Source organism: Mycena indigotica, assembly GCF_014461135.1.
Source record: "Mycena indigotica strain 171206Taipei chromosome Unknown Mind.scaff0011, whole genome shotgun sequence".
NCBI classification, from domain to species: domain Eukaryota; kingdom Fungi; phylum Basidiomycota; class Agaricomycetes; order Agaricales; family Mycenaceae; genus Mycena; species Mycena indigotica.
In genome coordinates this window covers 523,467-541,974 of record NW_023503010.1, presented here as the reverse complement: position 1 = coordinate 541,974, position 18,508 = coordinate 523,467, and the positions used below count along the sequence as shown (strand labels likewise).

Below are 18,508 nucleotides of genomic sequence, written 5' to 3'. Positions count from 1 at the left end.
GAAAGGGGGCCGGGGCGGGGGGGGGGGGGGGGGGGGGGGGGGGGGGGGGGCCGCGCCGGGGGGGGGGGGGGGGGGGGGGGGGGGGGGGCCGGGGGGGGGGGGGGGAAGAGCGGGGGGGGGGGGCGGGGGGGGGGGGGGGGGGGGGGGGGGGGAAGGGGGGGGGGGGGGGGGGGGGCAAAAACGGGGGGGGGGGGGGGGGGGGGGGGGGGGGGGGGGGGGCCCCGCCGGGGGGGGGGGGGGGGGGGGGGGGGGGGGGCGGGGGGGGGGGGGGGGGGGGGGGGGGGGGGGGGGGGGGGGGGGGGGGGGGGGGGGGGGGGGGGGGGGGGGGGGGGGGGGGGGGGGGGGGGGGGGGGGGGGGCCCCGGGCCCGGGGGGGGGGGGCGCCAGGCGCCGGGGGGGGGGGGCGGGGGGGGGGGGGGAATGTTTTTTTGTGTGTCCGGGTGTTGTGGGGGGGCCCGGAAAAGAGGGGGGAACCCCGGCCGGGGGGGGGGCCCCCCCCCCCCCGCCCCCCGGCCCCCGGGCCCCTGCCCTTGGGGGTCCCTGTCCCCGGCCCCCCGCCGGCCGGGCCCCCCCTGCCCCGCCACCCCCCGGCCGCCGCCCCTTCCTTTTCCCTTTTTTCCTTTTTCTCTCCCTCTCTCCCCCCCCCCCCCCCCCCCCCCCCCCCGCGGCCTCCCCCCCCCCCCCGGGGCCCCCCCCCCCCCCCCCCCCCCCCCCCCCCCCCCCCCCCCCCCCCCCCCCCCCCCCCCCCCCCCCCCCCGTCCCCCCGGGGCCCTGCCCCCGCCCCCCCCCCCCCCCCCGGCGGGGGGGGGGGGGGGGGCTCCCGGGCGGTGCGGCTGGGGGGGGGCGGGGGTTTTGGGGCGCGGGCGGGGCGGCGGGGGGGGGGGGGCGCCGGGGGGCCCCGGGCGGGGGGCCCCCCCCGGGGGCGCCCGGTGTTGTTTTTTTTTTTTTGCTTTTGTTCTCGGGGGTGGGCGGGCTTTCCCCCTCCCCGCCTCCCCCCCCCGCCCCCCCCCCCGGCCTCCCCCCCCTTTTCCTCGCCCCCCGCGCGGCCGGGTTCCCCTTTTTCCTTTTTTTTCGGTGCCCTTTTCCCTCTCTTTTTCCCCCTTCCCCGGCCCTTGGCCCCCCCCCGGGCCCCCCCCCCCCCCGCCCCCCCCGGGCCTGGGCGGCGTCCGCCCTCTGGGGGGCCCGGCCCCCCCCCCCCCGCGGCTCCGCCCCCCCCCCCGGCCCCTCCTCGGGCTTTTGGGGTCCTCCTTCGGTTCTTTTTGTCCCCCTTCGGCCGCTTTTGGGCCCCCTCTTGGGGGGTTCCCCCCCCCCTGGGGGGCCTTCTTTCCCCCCCCGGGCCGGGGCCCCCCGGCCCCCCCCCGGGGCCCCCCCCCGGGGCCCCCCCCGGGCCCCCCCGCCCGGGCCCTCCCCCCCCCCCCCCCCCCCCTCCCCCCCCCTTCCCCCCTCCCCCCCCCCCCCCCCCCGCCTCTCCCCGGCCCCCCCCCGCCCTCCCCTCCCCGGGCCGGGGGCGGCCCCCCCCCCCTGTCTCCCTGGTCCCCTTGCCCCTTCCCGTCTTGCCCTTCGCTTTTCCCCCCCCCTTGCCCCCCCCCCCCCCCCCCCCCCCCCCGCCCCCCCCTCCCCCTCCCCCCCCCCCGCCCCCCCCCCCCCCGGCCCCCCCCCCCGCCCCCCCCTCCCGCCCCCCCCCCCCCCCCCCCCCCCCCCCCCCCCCCCCCCTCCCCCCCCCCCCCCCCTCCCCCCCCCCCCCCCCCCCCCCCCCCCCCCCCCCCCCCCCCCCCCCCGCCCCCCCCCCCCCCCCCCCTCCCCCCCCCCCCCTCCCCCTCCCTCTGGGGTGGCGTTGGGGGCTCCCCCCGCCCCTTCCCCCCCCCGGCCGCCCCCTCCCCCCCCCCCCCCCCCCCCCCCTCCCCCGCCGCCCGCCGGCCTCCCCCCCCCCCCCCCCCCCCCCCCCCCCTCCCCCCCCCCCCCCCCCCCCCCCGGCGGCCCCCCCCCCCCTCCCCCCCCCCCCCCCCCCCCGGCCCGGGCCGGTTGCCCGCTTTCCCCCCTCCCCCCCCCCCCCCCCCCCCCCCCCCCCCCCCCCCCCCCCCCCCCCCCCCCCGGCCGGGCCCCCCCCCCGTCCCGCCCCCCCCCCCCCCCCCTCCCCCGGCCCCCCCCCCCCCCCCCCCCCCCCCCCCCCCCCCCCCCCCCCCCGCCCGGGGGCCCCCCCCCGGGCGGCGGGCGCCGCCCCGCCCGTGTTTTTTCCCCGGGGGTGGGGCCCCCCCTGTGCCTTTCCCCCCCCCTCCCCCCCCCCCCTCCCCCCCCCCCGGCGGCCCCCCCCCCCTCCCCCCCCCGCTCCCCCCCCTCCCCGGGGGGGGCCCGCGGCCCGCCGGGGGCGGGGGCCGGGGCCCGGGGCGGCCCGGCCCCCGTGCCCCCCCGGGGGGGGCCCGGTGTTCCTTTTTTTTTTCTTTTCGGGCCCCCCCTTCCCCTCTCCCGCCCCCCCCCCCCCCCCCGGGCCCCCCCCCCCCCCCCCCCCGGCCCCCGCCGGGGGGGGGGGGGCCCCCCTTCCCGGGCGGGGGGCGGGGGGGGGGGGGGACTCCTCGCGCCCCCCTGGGGGGGCCCCCCCCCCCCGTTTGTTTTTCGGTTTCGGGGGGGGGGTTTTTTCCCCCCCCTTTTTGGGGCCTCCCCCCTTTTTCCCCGCCCCCCCCCCCCCCGCGGCCCGCGAGGCCTCCGACTATCAACGCGCCCGGGACAGTGTTGCCCACTGTCGTTGACTTGGGCTATGTGGTGGAAATGGGGACTTGGGTTAGACGCGTCGCGACGCGTGTTAAATTAGCGCGCCTCGATGTACCTCTTAAAATAGAATTCCACCTTGTTCTCTGCTACCTATGCTTGCCCGGACTGCCCGAGAATGAGTAGCACCTTGTCTCCCCCAAACCATGCCCGAGACCCCCGCCAGACACGTCCAAACCAGCCCCAAATCCATTTTTTTCTCCCCTACTAGGTTTATCTCGTGACTTTCTAGAGGTCCGTGCGCCTCAGAAAGTTGTATATTAGAGTACGCTCTCGCTCGCGCGACTTGGCGAGCGAGCGCGACTTAGCGTTGGAGCGAGGCGTGCAAGGGAGGGTAACATGTTATATAAGCAGATTTAATCAATCAAAATCAAACGCGCGGAGGACGCACAGACGCACAGACGGCGCACGTCCTGAGTCGAGGCGTAGGCGGAGGACGCACACACGCACAGGCGCACACACGCACAGGCGCACACACGCACACAGTGCCACGTCGCGTCGTGTATACGCTCCACTCAATCGAAGCCTTGCTCGGTTGACCAAGCCAGCTTTGCTCATCTTCCTCCTTTCCGCCTTGCTTCCGCCTCCTGCCCAGTCACTCCTTCATCTCGCCCACCAATCAACTCCGTCCTTGTTACCTTCACCCTTGTCTCTTCTGTTCTCACCCATGGCTGGATCGGTTCTGTTAGCGTTAGCGTGGGCGGCGCCAAGAAGCTCTTCAAAGGCAACGAGCCCACCGAGGAGCTGCCCAACGCTGCCTCCAGTGCCATCCGCCAACAACCTCCCTGTTAGTAAGCACACAACCTCGCAACCTGCAGCAAACACGCAAAGCTCGCCAGCCAAGTGGCCACCGTCGCTGCCGGTAGCAAGCTCGATGTGTTCTGGCAGACGCTCACGGGCTCCGGCTTCTGGTTCCATGATGTTGGTCCCATGATGGCCTATATGGCGGACTGTGGCGGCAATTGTGCTCAATTTGACGCCAGCAAGGCCAAGTGGTTCAAAATACAAGAACAGGGCATGGATGCGAGCGGTAAATGGGCTCAGGCAAACCTTGGTGTGTCGAATCCCATCCTCATGTTAAATCTCGTTTTGACTCACCGCTCCAAATAGACAATGGCTCTCCAGCGACCGTAACCATTCCGGCGAACCTCAAGGCGGGCAATTATCTCCTCCGACACGAAATCATCGCCCTCCACACTGCGCAGTCTCAAGGCGGTGCAGAGTTTTACCCTGGCTGTGTGCAGCTCAGTGTCACTGGCGCAGGCAAGGGTGTGCCAAGCGACAGCGAGACCGTCAAGCTTCCTAGCGCATACAAACCGACTGACGCTGGGATCCTCATTGACGTGCGGCCATTCATCATGCTTATTCGCTGTACTAACCCGTCCCCATCACCAGGTCTATAACATGAAGGGCGCCTACAAATTTCCAGGCCCAGCCGTGGCCTCTTTCATTGGTGGTGGATCTCCGGCCCCAGCACAGGGTGGCTCTGATGATAACACTACCGAGAAGCCGTCCTCCCCCCGCCACCACAAAGAAGAGCACTTCCCCTCCTGCAAGCTCTACCACCAAGAAAGCTTCGTCTCCGGCTTCCTCTACCACGAGTGTCGCATCCGCGGTACCGACGAAATCTGGCTCAGCTTCCTGTCGGGCGAAACGTTCCCACCACCGCCGTCAAGAGGTTGTCGATGTCCGCGAGGAAGTCCGTCGTTCCCGGGTTCGCCACATGCATCGGGCTGGCGTTGCCCGTTCCTTCTGAGCACAGTTTTGCCATTGTTCCACCACAACCCCCGATTACTCCGTCCACATTATCTCCGACTCCCCTCCCCCAACAACTCCCGTCCATCCTTTACATGACCACGTCCCCAGACAGCACTGTCTCTTCTTGATACGAACCCGCTTTCCGACCCTTGCTTTGCACCTGCTCTCGTACCACGACCGTATCGCCAGGACGCGATGCTTGTAGTGCAGCCAGTCCTGCGCGCTTATGTACCTATCTTGATGCTTCGATAGTATTACCTTCGAGCTGGGCCCCATGTACTAGCATACAGGGCTAGAATCGAATCCTAGTTTTGATTTAAACTCAGTGTGGACAGTCTTGGGGGCTTGAGGAGCAACAGCCGAGATTCAGAAATGTTCTGGCTGGAAAAATCTTGTGGGAATGGGCGAAGCCTTTTCTATTTCTCAGTCCTGTCACAATTATGTGTGCCAGTCAAGTTTTTCGGACCCAGAGACTTGACATTTTTCATTGAGCTTCAAGTGCAGCAGGACTTCTCTATCAAAGCCAAACTACTAGTATTTTTTGAATTAGATGACTGGAAGAAGAGGTCAAGTGGGAAAAATGAACTGGATAAAGCAAGAGGCAGAGATACTCCGAGCATACTCGGAGTACATGAAATTTAATTGTGGAGGCTTTATATAAGCTGACTACTAGTAGCACCCCCAGAAGACAACATTCAAAGGATGTCAATGATGACCCTTGTTCGTACGAAATTCAAGTTGGAACTGGCGGAAACAGGTATATTTGGGGGCTTCATGTGGGTATAACAAATCTGGGAACCCTCGAGGTATCGATAGTATATCACGATCCAAGCCTACTGTGTCGTTGTCCTGTGATACATGAACACCGTGGCTTCCAAGAAAATAGAGGATCAATGACTTACCGCGATATACCTTCAGGAAACAAGGTCTCCAATGAATCTGTTCGTGGGCGTTGGAGTATTTGCACACGAGAGTCCGCAGCGCTCATGCTATTAGCGCGTATGATGGACTGGCGCTTCAGTTTCGGGACGGGTGGCTGTTCGTGGCCGTTATCAGCCTTGACCCGCACGGAATGGCGACTGCGACGGGCGTCAGACGACCCAGTCGAGGAGGTGGATGTCCTGCGGCGCTGGCAATGGGGCGTTGGGCCGCGTGACTTGGGCGAGACCGGGGAGGGCGGGGTTATGGCATGGAGGGAAATCGAGTGGATGGGGCGTGGAGCATGAACATAGACCGGGAACTGGGCTGGAGGGAGATAGTATGTGCTTGCTGGAGGCTGGAAGAGCGTCAGCTGAGTGACGCATGGTGATAAAGTGATGCCTCACCGGAGCCTCGAGCCCGTCGTCTGTCTCTTGCACTGGGAACGCGGTTTTGGGATTGAGGGCCTTATCGATTGGCGTTAGAGGTATGCAAACAGACAAGCGCTACCGCTTACAGGAGGGTTGGCGGGTAATGGAAGCTCTGGACTGCTGCTCAATGCAAGAGGGGCAAGGCGCTGGGTGGACGCTGGTCGGCGATTCATCAGTTTGGCGAGTTCCATTGGGGTACGGGCGTAGCGGGGCGAAGCGGCACCTCGAGTGCGGGAAGAGGGGGAGACAGGGCTGGAGCTGTAGGAGCTGTTGCTGCTGCTCCGTCGATGGTGATTACTTCGGGAGGAATTCCAGTTGTTCGACATTCGTGAGGTCGTATTAGCGCCGCTCTCAACGTCGACAAGAAGTTGCTCGAGGACCTGTGCGGTCATCTCGAGCTTGGGAACCTGATGAAAATCGTTAGACTTGACCACGGGAGACTGAGGGAAAACTTGCAGTTGGCAGCGCTCTCGCCAGGTCGCGCCAATACGAATCATTTGTGATACTTTCCATTGCGGCTTGAGGTAAGTTGCGGAGGGAGTGGGTCGCTAATAGCCCAGATAGGAAGACAAGGAGGTTTTATATCCATCTCCGCCAGCTTGCAATGAGGCAGACAATGTGTCTTCGTGGTTGATGATTTGGCTCGATAAAGCCATGCCGCGGCCTGCATGGAGGCAGATAAGCCGCCATATACAATTGTGTGGGAACAAGAGCAGGCGAGCCGCCAATCTTTCGAGCTGCACGAGCGGCGATTGGGAAGGTTACGGAGCCATCGCGGAAGAAGAACCGTTGCACTGCCCCCGCCATCCCGTGACCACTTTTGACAGCATCTCGATCACCTGTCGTCCGCCCTCCTCTCCTTCCGCCCCCATGTCCTCCGCCTTCCTGGCCCCAGTGTCGGCGGCCAGCACGCTCGTTTCGGGCGTGTCTGTGCCATATGACGTCCTTGACCTCATTTTACGCGCCGCGCCCGATTTTGACACCCTTCATGCCGCTGTGGGCGTCTGCTCTACGTGGCACACAGTGTTTGTTTCTGCACGACAGTCGATTCTAGTGGCGGTTGCGGGCAACATTGTTGGCCCCGCCTTGCCCCAGGCGGTGCGGTACCTGCGCTACCCCTACCCTGAGAAGACGCCAAATGACTGGAGTGGAATAGAGGGTCAGGAAAATGACGAGGATTCAGTGACTGAATCGGACACGGAGGATGATGAGGACAGCGCGACACCTGCAAAAAGGAAACCACAGACTCCCAAGCATCCACCTTACGCTGAGGACAAGCCTCTCGGCATTCTTACTCCCGAAGAACGCTTCAAGCTCGCGAGGAATGCCCAGCTTGTGGAGGATCTGGCGCTGTGGTTTATTGAAAAGTATGTCGTCCAACAGTATCACGTCTTCCTCCTCATGTAGTCCACCCAGATCATCGCATCCAACGCCCCTTACGCCCTCCCAATTTCACCGCTTTTCCCGTGCTGCATATCGTGTCATGCTCTTCTGCGAGTTGTTCTATCTCCCGTTAAACCTCGACGACATCGACTCCATGGAGGACAACGAACCCGGAATTATCGCCAAAATACATACCGCACGCCTTGCCCATCTGCGCGACTACACTGCTTCCGACCTATTCGCGATACACTCTGTCGTCGACTTGATGTACTTGCTCATTAACGATGTGCTTTCGGACCCGGCCGATTTTTCGCGGCTGAAGGACATCTGTCTCGCTACGGGGCCAGCGGTGATATTGGCAGCGCACAATCAGAAGAGCGAGCAGCCATTTGAAGATGCGCTGGAGCCCGAGGTCATGACCTCCGAGGAGGACAACCAATTGTTCACTGGATTCTTGACAGCGTCCCTCGGGGCGCGGTTGAAGGAGCTGGATAAAACACTGCCTATATCAGTATGGGGTGCTATTCTGGACGAAGATCCCGTAGTGCTAGCGGCAGCTTCAAACTGTGAGTTCTCTTGTCTTGTCATTCGTTTATCTTACCGTTCTTCAGGTGCGCAATGTGGTATCGCAGCCGAACTGTGGCATAAAGCTAGTGAGACTTTTCTCCGCTACAATGGTCCCAGCATAACCTCACGTAGACTGGGCCCGCTTGATCGCGGTCGACTTCTGTGCGCTTCTTCCGGGCCAACTTAACGAGAACGATATTGAAGCTGCCCCTCTGGTCGAGCTTGTTATGGGGCCCACCGCCGCCTCGCGGCTCGGGGCAGAAAAACTCATCGAGGGGCTATACGATGACGCTTCTCTTCGTGCGCCGAACTCCGAGTTCTCCTTGTGGACGAAGGACGAAAAGCTCTGTATGGCTTGTATGCACCGCTTTGTCGGCGCACATCTCGTGGGGTGGTTGTACAAGCAGAAGGTCGCTAGTGAGTCTTTTGACCTTGTCTTGTTTCATCTGATATGCCTGGCTTCCAGATGGATGGAGGCCGAAGCAAAACTGCTGGTACGGATGGAACTGCAGAACGCAGGTGCATAAACCTGACCATGCCAAAACGATGAATGTGTGTGTCTGACATTCACATTTTTATCTGGTGCTAACTAAAGATGATAGCATCTATGTGCCCCGACTCGCTAAGGGGTTTCGGCGGCAGACGTTAACGATTTACAAGATTTGTAGCTCTAGATTTTTATGAGGTATTTGCCTCTTCAGGATATAGCAGCGAATTCGCTCAGGTGTAATGCGTACTTGTTATCTTTGGAATTTAATAGAATTCTCAGGTAAAAACGATAATCAAACGACTGCCTTAGCATGTTGAACAATATAAAATTCGACGAGATCCAGAAAATTCAACCCCTACTCATGAAAAACAAAATGAAGAACTGTGTAGAACCCAACCTTATTCCCGGCAGCTCTACGTAGGCGAAAACGTCAACGAGCTCATCACCAAGGTTTGAGGGTTGGTGACGATGCCAGCCTTTAGATAGCCTGCAACACAGGCCTGGTTCTGTGCCAGCGTGGGGCTGCACACCGAGACGACCCATTGCTGGGGCGGAGTGACGACTTCCCGGACAAAAGTGCATGCGGGGAGCAGTTGGCCCTTCATCATGAAGGTAATCGTGGTGTCCTGGGGGCCGAGCCCGTTGGGGCAGGTGAACGACAGTCCCACCGTCGAATAGGGCTGCGAGTTGACCGGAAATTCGCCGAACAAATATGATCCAGTCCCTCCACATCCCGCCAGGCTGTCCATTGGCTGGGCTTGGAGGTGGAGGTCGCTAATCGAACGGCCGGACCCGATTGCGTAGAAGCCCTAGCAAGTGTTGGACACAGCAGCAGTGGAGGTCGAAACAACTCACGGTATCTCCGGAGCCCATTATTTTGACATGTCCGTTTGTGCCATACCCGACGGTGCCGGTTTGGGGGCTGGAGCCTGCGGATAGATATTTGACTACACCCGGCGTTCCAGGGACATTGCATCGAGGTGCTGTCGGGGCAGGCGGCAGAAGAATCTTTCAGGGGTGAGTGCAATTATCTAGCTGGTGTAATCACATACCCGGGGATTAAATGTGGAAGGGTTGTACTGCCATTATTTCTTCATGAGCAGCAAACATGAGGGTGCTCAGAATATAGTACTCACCACATTGGAGGTATACAGTGCAAAACATGTGGGGACAGGCATTCCAGCGCGAGCAGATAGTGTTTGCATTGCCGCACGATAAAGGTTCCATGAATTAGTTCCGCGAGATCTAGTATGGTGGTTCTCAATGCACTGAAAATAACTTGTAGCTGATTGGACTTACGTGCATCCATTAGGATAGGTGTTGATTAAGTTTGTCAGCCATGTGTTAAACATGAGGGGCAAACTAGCATCATTTGCCAAGACAGTCGTTGGTGTGATCTCAGAAAGCAGATTTTGTACAGACAGTGCAGTTGCTTGGAATATTTGTGATGTTCCACCAAAATCTTTTTGAAAAAAGAAGAAGATTAGGTTTAAACCATCTGATTGGTAAATTTCCTGGTACATACATTGGCCAACAGCTGCAAGATTTCTCAAGAAAAACCTGAAATTTGATAAGTGATATAGAGTGCTCTGTTTTTGTCACAAGAACTTACTCCATACGATATATCTGATCTGATGCTGCATTGAAACTGGCAGAACTGGCAATATTACTGATCTTTGCTGCCATTGGTGGATTGGTAGGTGTGTTTGCATTTTGATTGACAACATTTGATTTGGCTGTTTCTTATCAGTTGAATTCTTGCGAAGTTGGCAAGCACACACCTTGGTTCAGGGGCTTGTCCACCCAGCTAAAAGTCAAATGATCACTGGTTGAGGAGTGCACTTAACAGACAGAATATAACTTACACCATATTTGCAGTCTATATTTGTGAAATTAAATCATTATTGTTAAGAGACTAATTGATAGAAACAATACTCACCTTATCAATACTTTCCACTAGAGCAAGTCCCATGGTTGAGCCATCTGCACGTGCATAATCAATCAGATTATCAGATACCCTATGTCATAATAGTATGAGAATCCAAACATAAATTCTATATTGTTAATTACCAGTTGCAATCTCCAGCCAGCATTGGTGCACTTCCAACCCATTGTCCAATATAACCCAGCCTAATATCATCAGTATATCTCTATGTCATAAGTGAAGTAGATAACCCACTCAAACACATGCTCCTCTATGAAAATAGATGATTAGCTCACAAATTCATTACACATAGATAGGACCTACGGTTTGTTGACTGGCCACCTGTTGGGGGTCCAGAAACAGGAACAGCATTCAGTGTTGTATCAATACTATTTCTTGCAGCATTGAGCTGGACATAGTCTGCAGCACCTAGCAGAACATTGTTGACATTTGTAACCATTATACCATCACACCGTGGAATATTAATTTCTAGTGTTGGTTGGGGTCTGTTAGGGTGTTTGGTGAATCACCTACTGCGGTTTCTACGGACTAAGAAATGGGTACTATTCTGGGTGCTGACAGTAGATTTGTTAACTTGATGTGCAACTGATATTGCCAAAGGTTGAGACTTTTGCAAAGGGGAATCTGTTAGCCAATGCCACATCTGCTTTAGTTTCCCTGCTACTTGGTCGCTAAATGCCAAGAGCTGAGGAATAGGATATTTGTTGACAGATTTCTCTAGCTTGATATCTTCCAAAGGCTTAAATTGAGGTTATTTTCCTGAGAACACAAAGGGACATACCACGCTTGCGGCGTTGATCAGGATCAGTACCTTGTCCATCCCAATCAGCATTGTCTGGCTCATCAGGTAGTGTCAAATCAACAGGCATTGTTGGACAAGAAGATGGTGTGCTGCTTGTTGAGCTCATGGACATTGTTGTTTGACTACCTTCATTGTCACCATCAGAAGGTGTTGGAGTTGGGCGTGGAATTGGATTGGTCCAAGGACCATCCCAGCCTGGAGGTGGCATTGGAACCTATATATATATATAAGTTTCAAGAATTTCATTTATAAAATTCATCAACACACTGGGGTAATTCCACCAATTATCCCAATATCGAGTGGTAGGCATGGATCTATTATCCCACCAAAAAGAAGAGACCAAAGGTTGAGGCTGTTACACCGGTTATGATCTCCAGGAGGTCCAATAATAGTTGGGTGGACTGCATTTGTATTAGGAGGTACGGGAATAATAGTGAGATATGTTGGTGTTGATGTCAGTGGGCCTGTAAATGTGATTGTGGAGGCGCCGGGAGGTGGAAGGATATCAAGAGCTATGGAAGTAATTTAATAGGCAGGATGTTGATGAAGCAGCTAAATACATACACCAGGTAGGAAAAATACCACCCACTTCTGAGCACTGAGTTGCTAAAGGGCCATTGACTGGTGTACCCCCACTGCTAAGTGTTATTAACACCTCATGCTAGAAGTAATCAATACCTATTGAGAGTAATAGTTGCTTTGCCTGCTGATATAACAGTTGTAGTAGTGGGAATAGCAAAGCTTGTAGTTGTTCCAGAGCAGACAAATGTTTCAGATTTTGCACCTGGAGATGGAAATGGATTTGGATCTGCATTTATCTAGTCAATAATAATGCAGCTTTAAGATACTGGATTACTTACTCCAAGGAACATTAGAGGTTACTTGGGGCGGTTGTCCTGTTGTTATAGTCTACACAATATTAGGATATTATGTTCATATTCTGATAACAATGAAAATCATACATTAGGGAAGACAGGATCTGTCCACGGGCCAAGCCAGCCAATTGGCATAATTGGTGTAGGAGTTATTCCACCAGAGATACCAATTGATGTTGGTAAAAAGCCCTATAATAGTAGGACCAGTTGAGGCACCAGAAATTGACCATTTGACTCCACCAGGACCAGTTACTGTTTCAATGCTCCCAATTGTAGGTGATGGAACCACAGTTGTAAATGTTGGATTGCCACTAATAGGTGCAGTGAATGTAATTGAGGCTGAGTTTGGAGGAATAATGGGGAGTGTCCAACTTGGTGTCACTCCATTTACTTCAGAGATAGTTGATGGCAACATTGCAGTCACAGGTGTGCCTCCAGGATCCAAAAAGATGAACTGGCCACCAAGTGTGACAATTGTGGGCTGCGTTGGAATGGAAATCACAGTGCTTCCACCCCCACTAGCTACAAATGTTTCTGAGCTAGCTCCAGCATGTGGTACTGGATTTGGGTCTGGAATGTTTTGTTAACTTATCTTTTTAACTAAAGAGAATGCCTTACTCCAAGGAATGAAGTTGAAGTTTCCAAAGACACCATTACCAGAACCATTTCCGGGAGCACCCATCCCCTAATATAATTGAGTCCTGGTTACTTAGCTTGATATCACTGGTCATTACGTACATTAGACTCCCACAAGGTCAGAGTGCTTGCAAATCCATTGATGTTATCTGCCTGCAAGGCAACAGACATGTTTCCAGGGTAGCTAATCATGTTGGTGCTTCCTGCAGTTGTAAGCTGGTATATATATACTGCTGATGATTCTTGGTCTACAAGGACCATAGAGTTCTGGCAGTTTCGACTTGGAACACAATCCTGTCCATAAGACTAAAATGATGTTAAACTGGAGTAGAAAGGTAAAATACTATACTTACCTGAAAGAAACTGTAAAGCCCAGCACCATAAACAAATATATTGAAGGAGTTTGTGATGACAAGACCCCAGGCATCTGCAACAACCTCAGTTGGGTCTCCATAGAGTGAATTGGCTGAGAATGGTGCAGGGGGTCTTGGAGAAGGCTGAAAATAAGGTGTTTCAGTTTGAATTAGTCCAGCATAAATATTCTGAGCATTATTGAATGAATATTGGTAGAGCACCTATTTTGGTAAATGTTAGAATTGCTATCTAAACTTGAATGAAATCATACACGTACATGATGCTCTGAGGCTGTTCCTACAAGCCAGACTGGTCCACCAGCTGATTCAACAAGGATTCCTCGGGCACTTAAGGAGTTGATTCGAGTTTGATTTGGATCATCCAAGTCATGATCTATTTCATTAATGAGCTTATCTCAAGAAAGAGGTTTATCACTTGCCAGCATTCCAAACCCAGACATTCTAGTAATCAGATTAAAACAGATTAACAATAATATTTTGTAAACATATCATACCTCAAAGTAACCAGAGCCAAATGTAGTGATATGAAGCCCTAGAAATGCTGAAGCACAACTGGCTAAATTAATTGATGATGTAGGACAGTTTGCACTGTTGACTTTGGTGCCCTAATAAAAATAATGTTATGTTAAGTGAGAAATTTGCAAACTAACTGACCATGGCACCTCCAAGCCGGATATGGACATCCCAGAGACCTGCAGCTCCAGGTGAAGATGCCTCTAGATTCCATTGAATGCCAATAGCCCCAGCTGAGCCACCTGTTGTTGTAATAACCAAATCACTCATTTCTACTACTCCATTGTCTCCAGGATTCCCAACCTAACATTTAAGATCAGTGAAGCTGATTTCTCAAAGGAAATATTAATGTATACCTGAATCACAGGACGAGGATTTGCTTGGCTCGCAAAATTGGATCCTGTGCCCATGATAACAGAATATAAAACACCAACAATCTGTGTCCCAGATGGCACAAATATTGTGTCTGTTACAAGATATGTTCCTGTTTCAATAACTATAACAATATTAATAAATTGTACCAATATAATATATATTGATAAGTAGGCCTTACCAAGTATAGCACATCCTGAATTCTAAGAATAGATGGAAATTTGTCTTGATCAAGAGTTTATAACATACCTGAGAGAGAAAGTTGTTGATAGCCGCTGTATCATCAGATACTCCATCACCCTTTGCTCCAAGCCCACTTGTCATCAGGGTACGAAACTCTAGAGAAGGCTATTAGATACTTGAAAATAAAGTCAGGGAAATATCCTACGGCTAGTGGCATATAACTGGTACTGTGGCCGAGAGCGTGAGAAATATATTCCAGTTATGTCAGTTAAGAGCTGTGGCCTAGATCCAGCAGGTGTATAAGATCCTCTGAGATATTTCTTTGAATTTCCTTGAAGTTTGAGTTAGTAAGATATATATACAAAAATTTTCATGATATACCTAGATAAACATTTCCTTGAAACCATTCAAGACCAATTCCAGAGTTTGCAGCTACAACTGTTCCACTAGCATCCTGAATATTGGCTGTTGTAATGCCAGAAAATGCAACATTATCTAAGACTAGAGAGCCAGCAAGTGTGGTAGGTTGACTGCTTGACATCTATGAATTTATCAGCTGAGTATGAATTAAATCTTAATTAAGAGATTTACCCGAATGCCAATCCCTGTTGAGGAGATTTTAGAGTCAATAATCACAAGTCCACCAGCACTCTTTAAATATCATTAGTTCCCCTGCATATAGCACAATCAATATCAACCTGAGTTGGCTGGGTTAACCCTCCTGTGTTTAAATCAAATCCCACTTGGCAATTCCTCAAAAGATATCAACAAAAGAAACTAAGTAATAAGATATTAAACACTGACAAGATCTGAATGTTCTGCCATGTGAACCCCCAGTTCCATAGTTGATATACAGCTGAGCCAGCATTGGTGATTTTTATATTGCGGATAGTAAATTGCTGATTGGAAATCCACATCCCAAATGCACCACTAAAAGCATTCAATACCACAATCATTCAGATTGCTAGAGCCTTACCCATCAAAAGTGAGGTCTGACATGAATCCACCAGACCCATTTTCCATAAAGACTCTGTCAATGAGCTGAGTTCAATAGAGAGATATATCAGATTAACAACCCTTGATGCTTTGTCCCTGCTGCCTTGTTCATCTTGAAATCAATGTTCATCAATGATGTTGCCTGTTACTATCTCAGCCTTTGCTTCAACTGTGAACTAAATATATACTGTACCTGTCCAACTTGCCAGTGAATTCCTGTACCAAAGGCTGCTGGTGACATGGCTGTGACATCAATTACAAAGTTGCGAACAGATCGAAAGAAATTCTATTGCAGTTGATATCAGAAGATATAAGTTTGTTCAAAAGGAGATATGACTGACATTCTGATTTGTCCACCAGTTTACACCATTGCCATCAGGTCCAATCTCTCCGGGTATATATGGATCAGCATCTGTTATAAGATCAAACTTGGTTGTATCAAGTACTTTCATAGTTGTCTTTACCAATTACTGCAACTCCAACAAAATTGGCATCTGCAACAAGTGTAGGCTTGTTGTTGTAGTCTCCAACTCTAGGGTTTCATATTTATGTGAGATACAGGTGATCCATAAGATATACTCACAAAGTAGTATAGTAAAATCTGTTATTTTAATGTCAGTATTTATCAAATAATAATAAAGGAGATTCCAACGGAATAATAGGTGCTGTCACACGGTACTGTTCCAAGTGAGATTAGAGTTGAATAATGAAAGAGGAAAAATCACTTTGCCAGGAGGGAAAAATATAATAGCCGGTGTGATCTAGACATTCAAGTTATTTCAATTATTAATTGAAAGCATGAGATGTTGAGAACATACTGTTGAAGAAGCACAACCTTGACCACAACGGCCTCCATCTATGAGATGGTCAGATAGCTATCATAAATAAACATTTTTTTTGTATACCACTAATAGCATTGTTGATAGCTTGAGTATCATCTAATGATCCAAAAGTTAGTAATACTATAACCCTTTCTTGTTAAGAAAGCATTCCTGCAACACCATCTCCAACAGCCTTAACCAATTAAGAAATCCAGAGAAATAAAGACATTAATAACATACGTGATAATCAGTTTTTACATTTCGGAAAACCTACTTGGAAATCAACAATATAATTATAAAGTTTCCCAGCTTACTTTATAGCCTGTCTTGTATGCACTCTTGCTCAGGCTTGTTAGTGCTGAGTCACTCATCCAAAATGGATCTGGCATGGAAATGACTTCAAAGTCCAGTGGTAATGAGAAATTTAAATCATACCAGTGGGAGCTGCTGCTCCAGAGATTCCAGCACATCCTGCTGCCGCTGCAGCAACAAGAGAGGGGTAGCAAACAATAGCAGGAAGGATCCACGCAAGGATGTGCATCGTTGCTGGACAGTTGTTGACCCCAAGCCTCCATTTATTGCTTCGGACAAGATGAATGCGTGGGGAAAACCCCCACAGATTCGGCCATGCACATCTCAACTCTACATACGAAGTATCAATACCTCCGGCAGAAGCTCAGGCAGATTCCAATCTATATATAAGCTGGCCGAGTCACTGCATACTAGGGTGCAGGATTTAAGTCGTGTTTCAAACCGTGTTTTGAAACAGCTGTTTCAAACCGCTGTTTTTAATTATTTTCAGAAAAAGTGCTGTTTCAAAACACATGACCCGTAGGAAAGTTAGGCAATTCACTGACTTTAGTTTGTGCTGTAGCAGCTATACTTACAGCTATAGAGGTAGCATACTGATCAACCATTGTTACTCTCCATATAATGTAACTGGAGGTCTTTTAAAGGCTCAAAGGGTTACTGTCACATGTGTCACACCCTATACAGACAAAACAGAATCTAACGTAGGATAGCAAGAGGCACCCTGAAAGCTTGAGAAATGGTGTAAAGAGACAAGTGAAGATGTATGCTAGCCCAAAAAATGATTCAAAAGGTCAAAAATTGCTATTTTAGGCAATTTTAATCAATCCCTGTTTACAAACCGGTTTCTAAATCAACTGGGAGTTCAAACCGGTTTTAATAACCCCCCAGAATTCAATCCTGCACCCTACTGCATACTAGTATGCCCGCTATAATTTCAACTGTTGAACAGCTCGAGGATTCTCTGTGAGCTAAATTTCGATTTATTGCCAGGCTGAAGGTTGTCATACTTAGACTAATCAGAGACTTGTGCCAGCCTGAGTGAGCCTGAGGTCCGTAGCACAAACTTGCAAGTCGTCGGTCGGTACCGATAATTATCCCGCAGCGCTGCCAGTTACGATCCTCCATCTTCTCGTCGCATGGTTCTATTTGTTGGGCTCGAATGCGACAGCAAAAGGGGTTTTACCGTTTCTACACTTTTATTTTTAGTTCAAGTGGTCAGGAGCTTGATTGGCACCAATTACTGTCCGCTCTACAATCCAACAATATACACTACTATTGAGCGGATATATGCACATTATATTCATGCTGTTGAAAGCTTGAAATCGTCTACATACACAATGTAAAATTGAGAGACCGGAAGAGAAACACTAAACTAAAATGGAGAAGGGTCGTTCTCGCATCTTGATACAATACCAGAACCCATCTTTCCGGAAAGACATTGAAGTGATTGCTGCTCAATGGTTGGTTGGTGTAGCACCAGCATGCGGGAGAACCAAACGCCGCATGCTATATCGCGGTGTAATGTTCCTGACCGGCGCAGTTGGAAACAGTGAGCCTTCATTACAATGCTCTTACTAGACGAGTATTCGATGCGATGGTTGTAGTTTTATCCGCCGCTTCTCTCCGTTGTTTGATGGCGCTGGGGAGAAGGTGCACCTCGGGAAGCTGTGCAGGAAGGCAGATACGTCGGTCGAGTCAGCTGTTCGCACGGAAATCATCAGTGACTATGGCGAAAGAGCGAGGGAATAGTAACACGCACCGAGCATCGATTCCCCTGGCGGTGGAAAATGAAGAGGGCTTCCATAGCACAAGTCGAGGCCATCGACGAGTAACGCACGTTGTTGAGAAAGTGCGCCGAAACGCACGGATCGTGCTAACGAGCTCGGTATTGGCTTCGTATGGTGCTCCATAATTGGATCGTTGTCCTGCAACCTTTGCTCCAATTTCACACTCCTTGACCGACGACCGTCTCCATTAGAGCTTTCGCCAAATTGCGAGATGCTGGGATTGTAAACAATGAGACGCCTGCCGTGCTAGGAGGTGGGGGCATGGGGCGGGGGGATTTCATGTCCCAATATTCCTAGTGCTGCAGAGTGAGGGGATGGGATGATTTGTGCATATCTTGCTATCTTTGAGAGCTCTGGGCGTAAATTGGCGGCGCAAGCAAACAAAGCGGTTTCGGTCCAATAGAGATCGTTTGCGCTGCGAGATTTGCGTCCGCACCACTATCTTCTCTGGAATGAGCGATGTGCAAGCTTTCAGTGCCTCGCTTGACGCCAGAGTTTTCGCGCGATGGTCGTGACCAAGATGGATAGCTATTTGGCCAGCCTGGTGGCGCTGTCGCTCTCAGCAGCAGCTGGATATGGGCGA

The 18,508-nt window shown here is 52.8% G+C and overlaps 5 protein-coding genes across 5 annotated transcripts; 2 read left to right on the top strand and 3 right to left on the bottom strand.

Annotated features, from left to right (window-relative positions):
• Positions 1 to 2,908: 2,908 nt before the first annotated feature.
• MIND_01157500 (uncharacterized protein) lies at positions 2,909 to 4,616 on the top strand (the record flags this gene model as incomplete). The annotated part of the gene is made up of 5 exons (XM_037368099.1): positions 2,909 to 2,973; positions 3,311 to 3,553; positions 3,602 to 3,816; positions 3,873 to 4,105; positions 4,158 to 4,616. The coding sequence occupies 5 exons, from the start codon at positions 2,909 to 2,911 to the stop codon at positions 4,614 to 4,616; spliced, it is 1,215 nt and encodes a 404-aa protein (XP_037215025.1).
• Positions 4,617 to 5,353: 737 nt separating this feature from the next.
• MIND_01157400 (uncharacterized protein) lies at positions 5,354 to 6,382 on the bottom strand (the record flags this gene model as incomplete). Its single annotated transcript, XM_037368098.1, has 5 exons — positions 5,354 to 5,369; positions 5,423 to 5,796; positions 5,846 to 5,905; positions 5,956 to 6,276; positions 6,326 to 6,382. The coding sequence occupies 5 exons, from the start codon at positions 6,380 to 6,382 to the stop codon at positions 5,354 to 5,356; spliced, it is 828 nt and encodes a 275-aa protein (XP_037215024.1).
• Positions 6,383 to 6,721: 339 nt separating this feature from the next.
• Positions 6,722 to 8,445, top strand: MIND_01157300 (uncharacterized protein; the record flags this gene model as incomplete). The annotated part of the gene is made up of 6 exons (XM_037368097.1): positions 6,722 to 7,236; positions 7,286 to 7,818; positions 7,864 to 7,905; positions 7,952 to 8,236; positions 8,286 to 8,371; positions 8,422 to 8,445. The coding sequence occupies exons 1-6, from the start codon at positions 6,740 to 6,742 to the stop codon at positions 8,443 to 8,445; spliced, it is 1,467 nt and encodes a 488-aa protein (XP_037215023.1). The 5' UTR covers positions 6,722 to 6,739.
• A 4,907-nt stretch (positions 8,446 to 13,352) lies between these two features.
• On the bottom strand, positions 13,353 to 13,864 carry MIND_01157200 (uncharacterized protein; the record flags this gene model as incomplete). Its single annotated transcript, XM_037368096.1, has 4 exons — positions 13,353 to 13,382; positions 13,436 to 13,546; positions 13,596 to 13,757; positions 13,811 to 13,864. The coding sequence occupies 4 exons, from the start codon at positions 13,862 to 13,864 to the stop codon at positions 13,353 to 13,355; spliced, it is 357 nt and encodes a 118-aa protein (XP_037215022.1).
• Positions 13,865 to 14,981: 1,117 nt separating this feature from the next.
• MIND_01157100 (Glycoside hydrolase family 55 protein) lies at positions 14,982 to 15,457 on the bottom strand (the record flags this gene model as incomplete). Its single annotated transcript, XM_037368095.1, has 4 exons — positions 14,982 to 15,039; positions 15,086 to 15,147; positions 15,199 to 15,291; positions 15,347 to 15,457. The coding sequence occupies 4 exons, from the start codon at positions 15,455 to 15,457 to the stop codon at positions 14,982 to 14,984; spliced, it is 324 nt and encodes a 107-aa protein (XP_037215021.1).
• Positions 15,458 to 18,508: the final 3,051 nt, after the last annotated feature.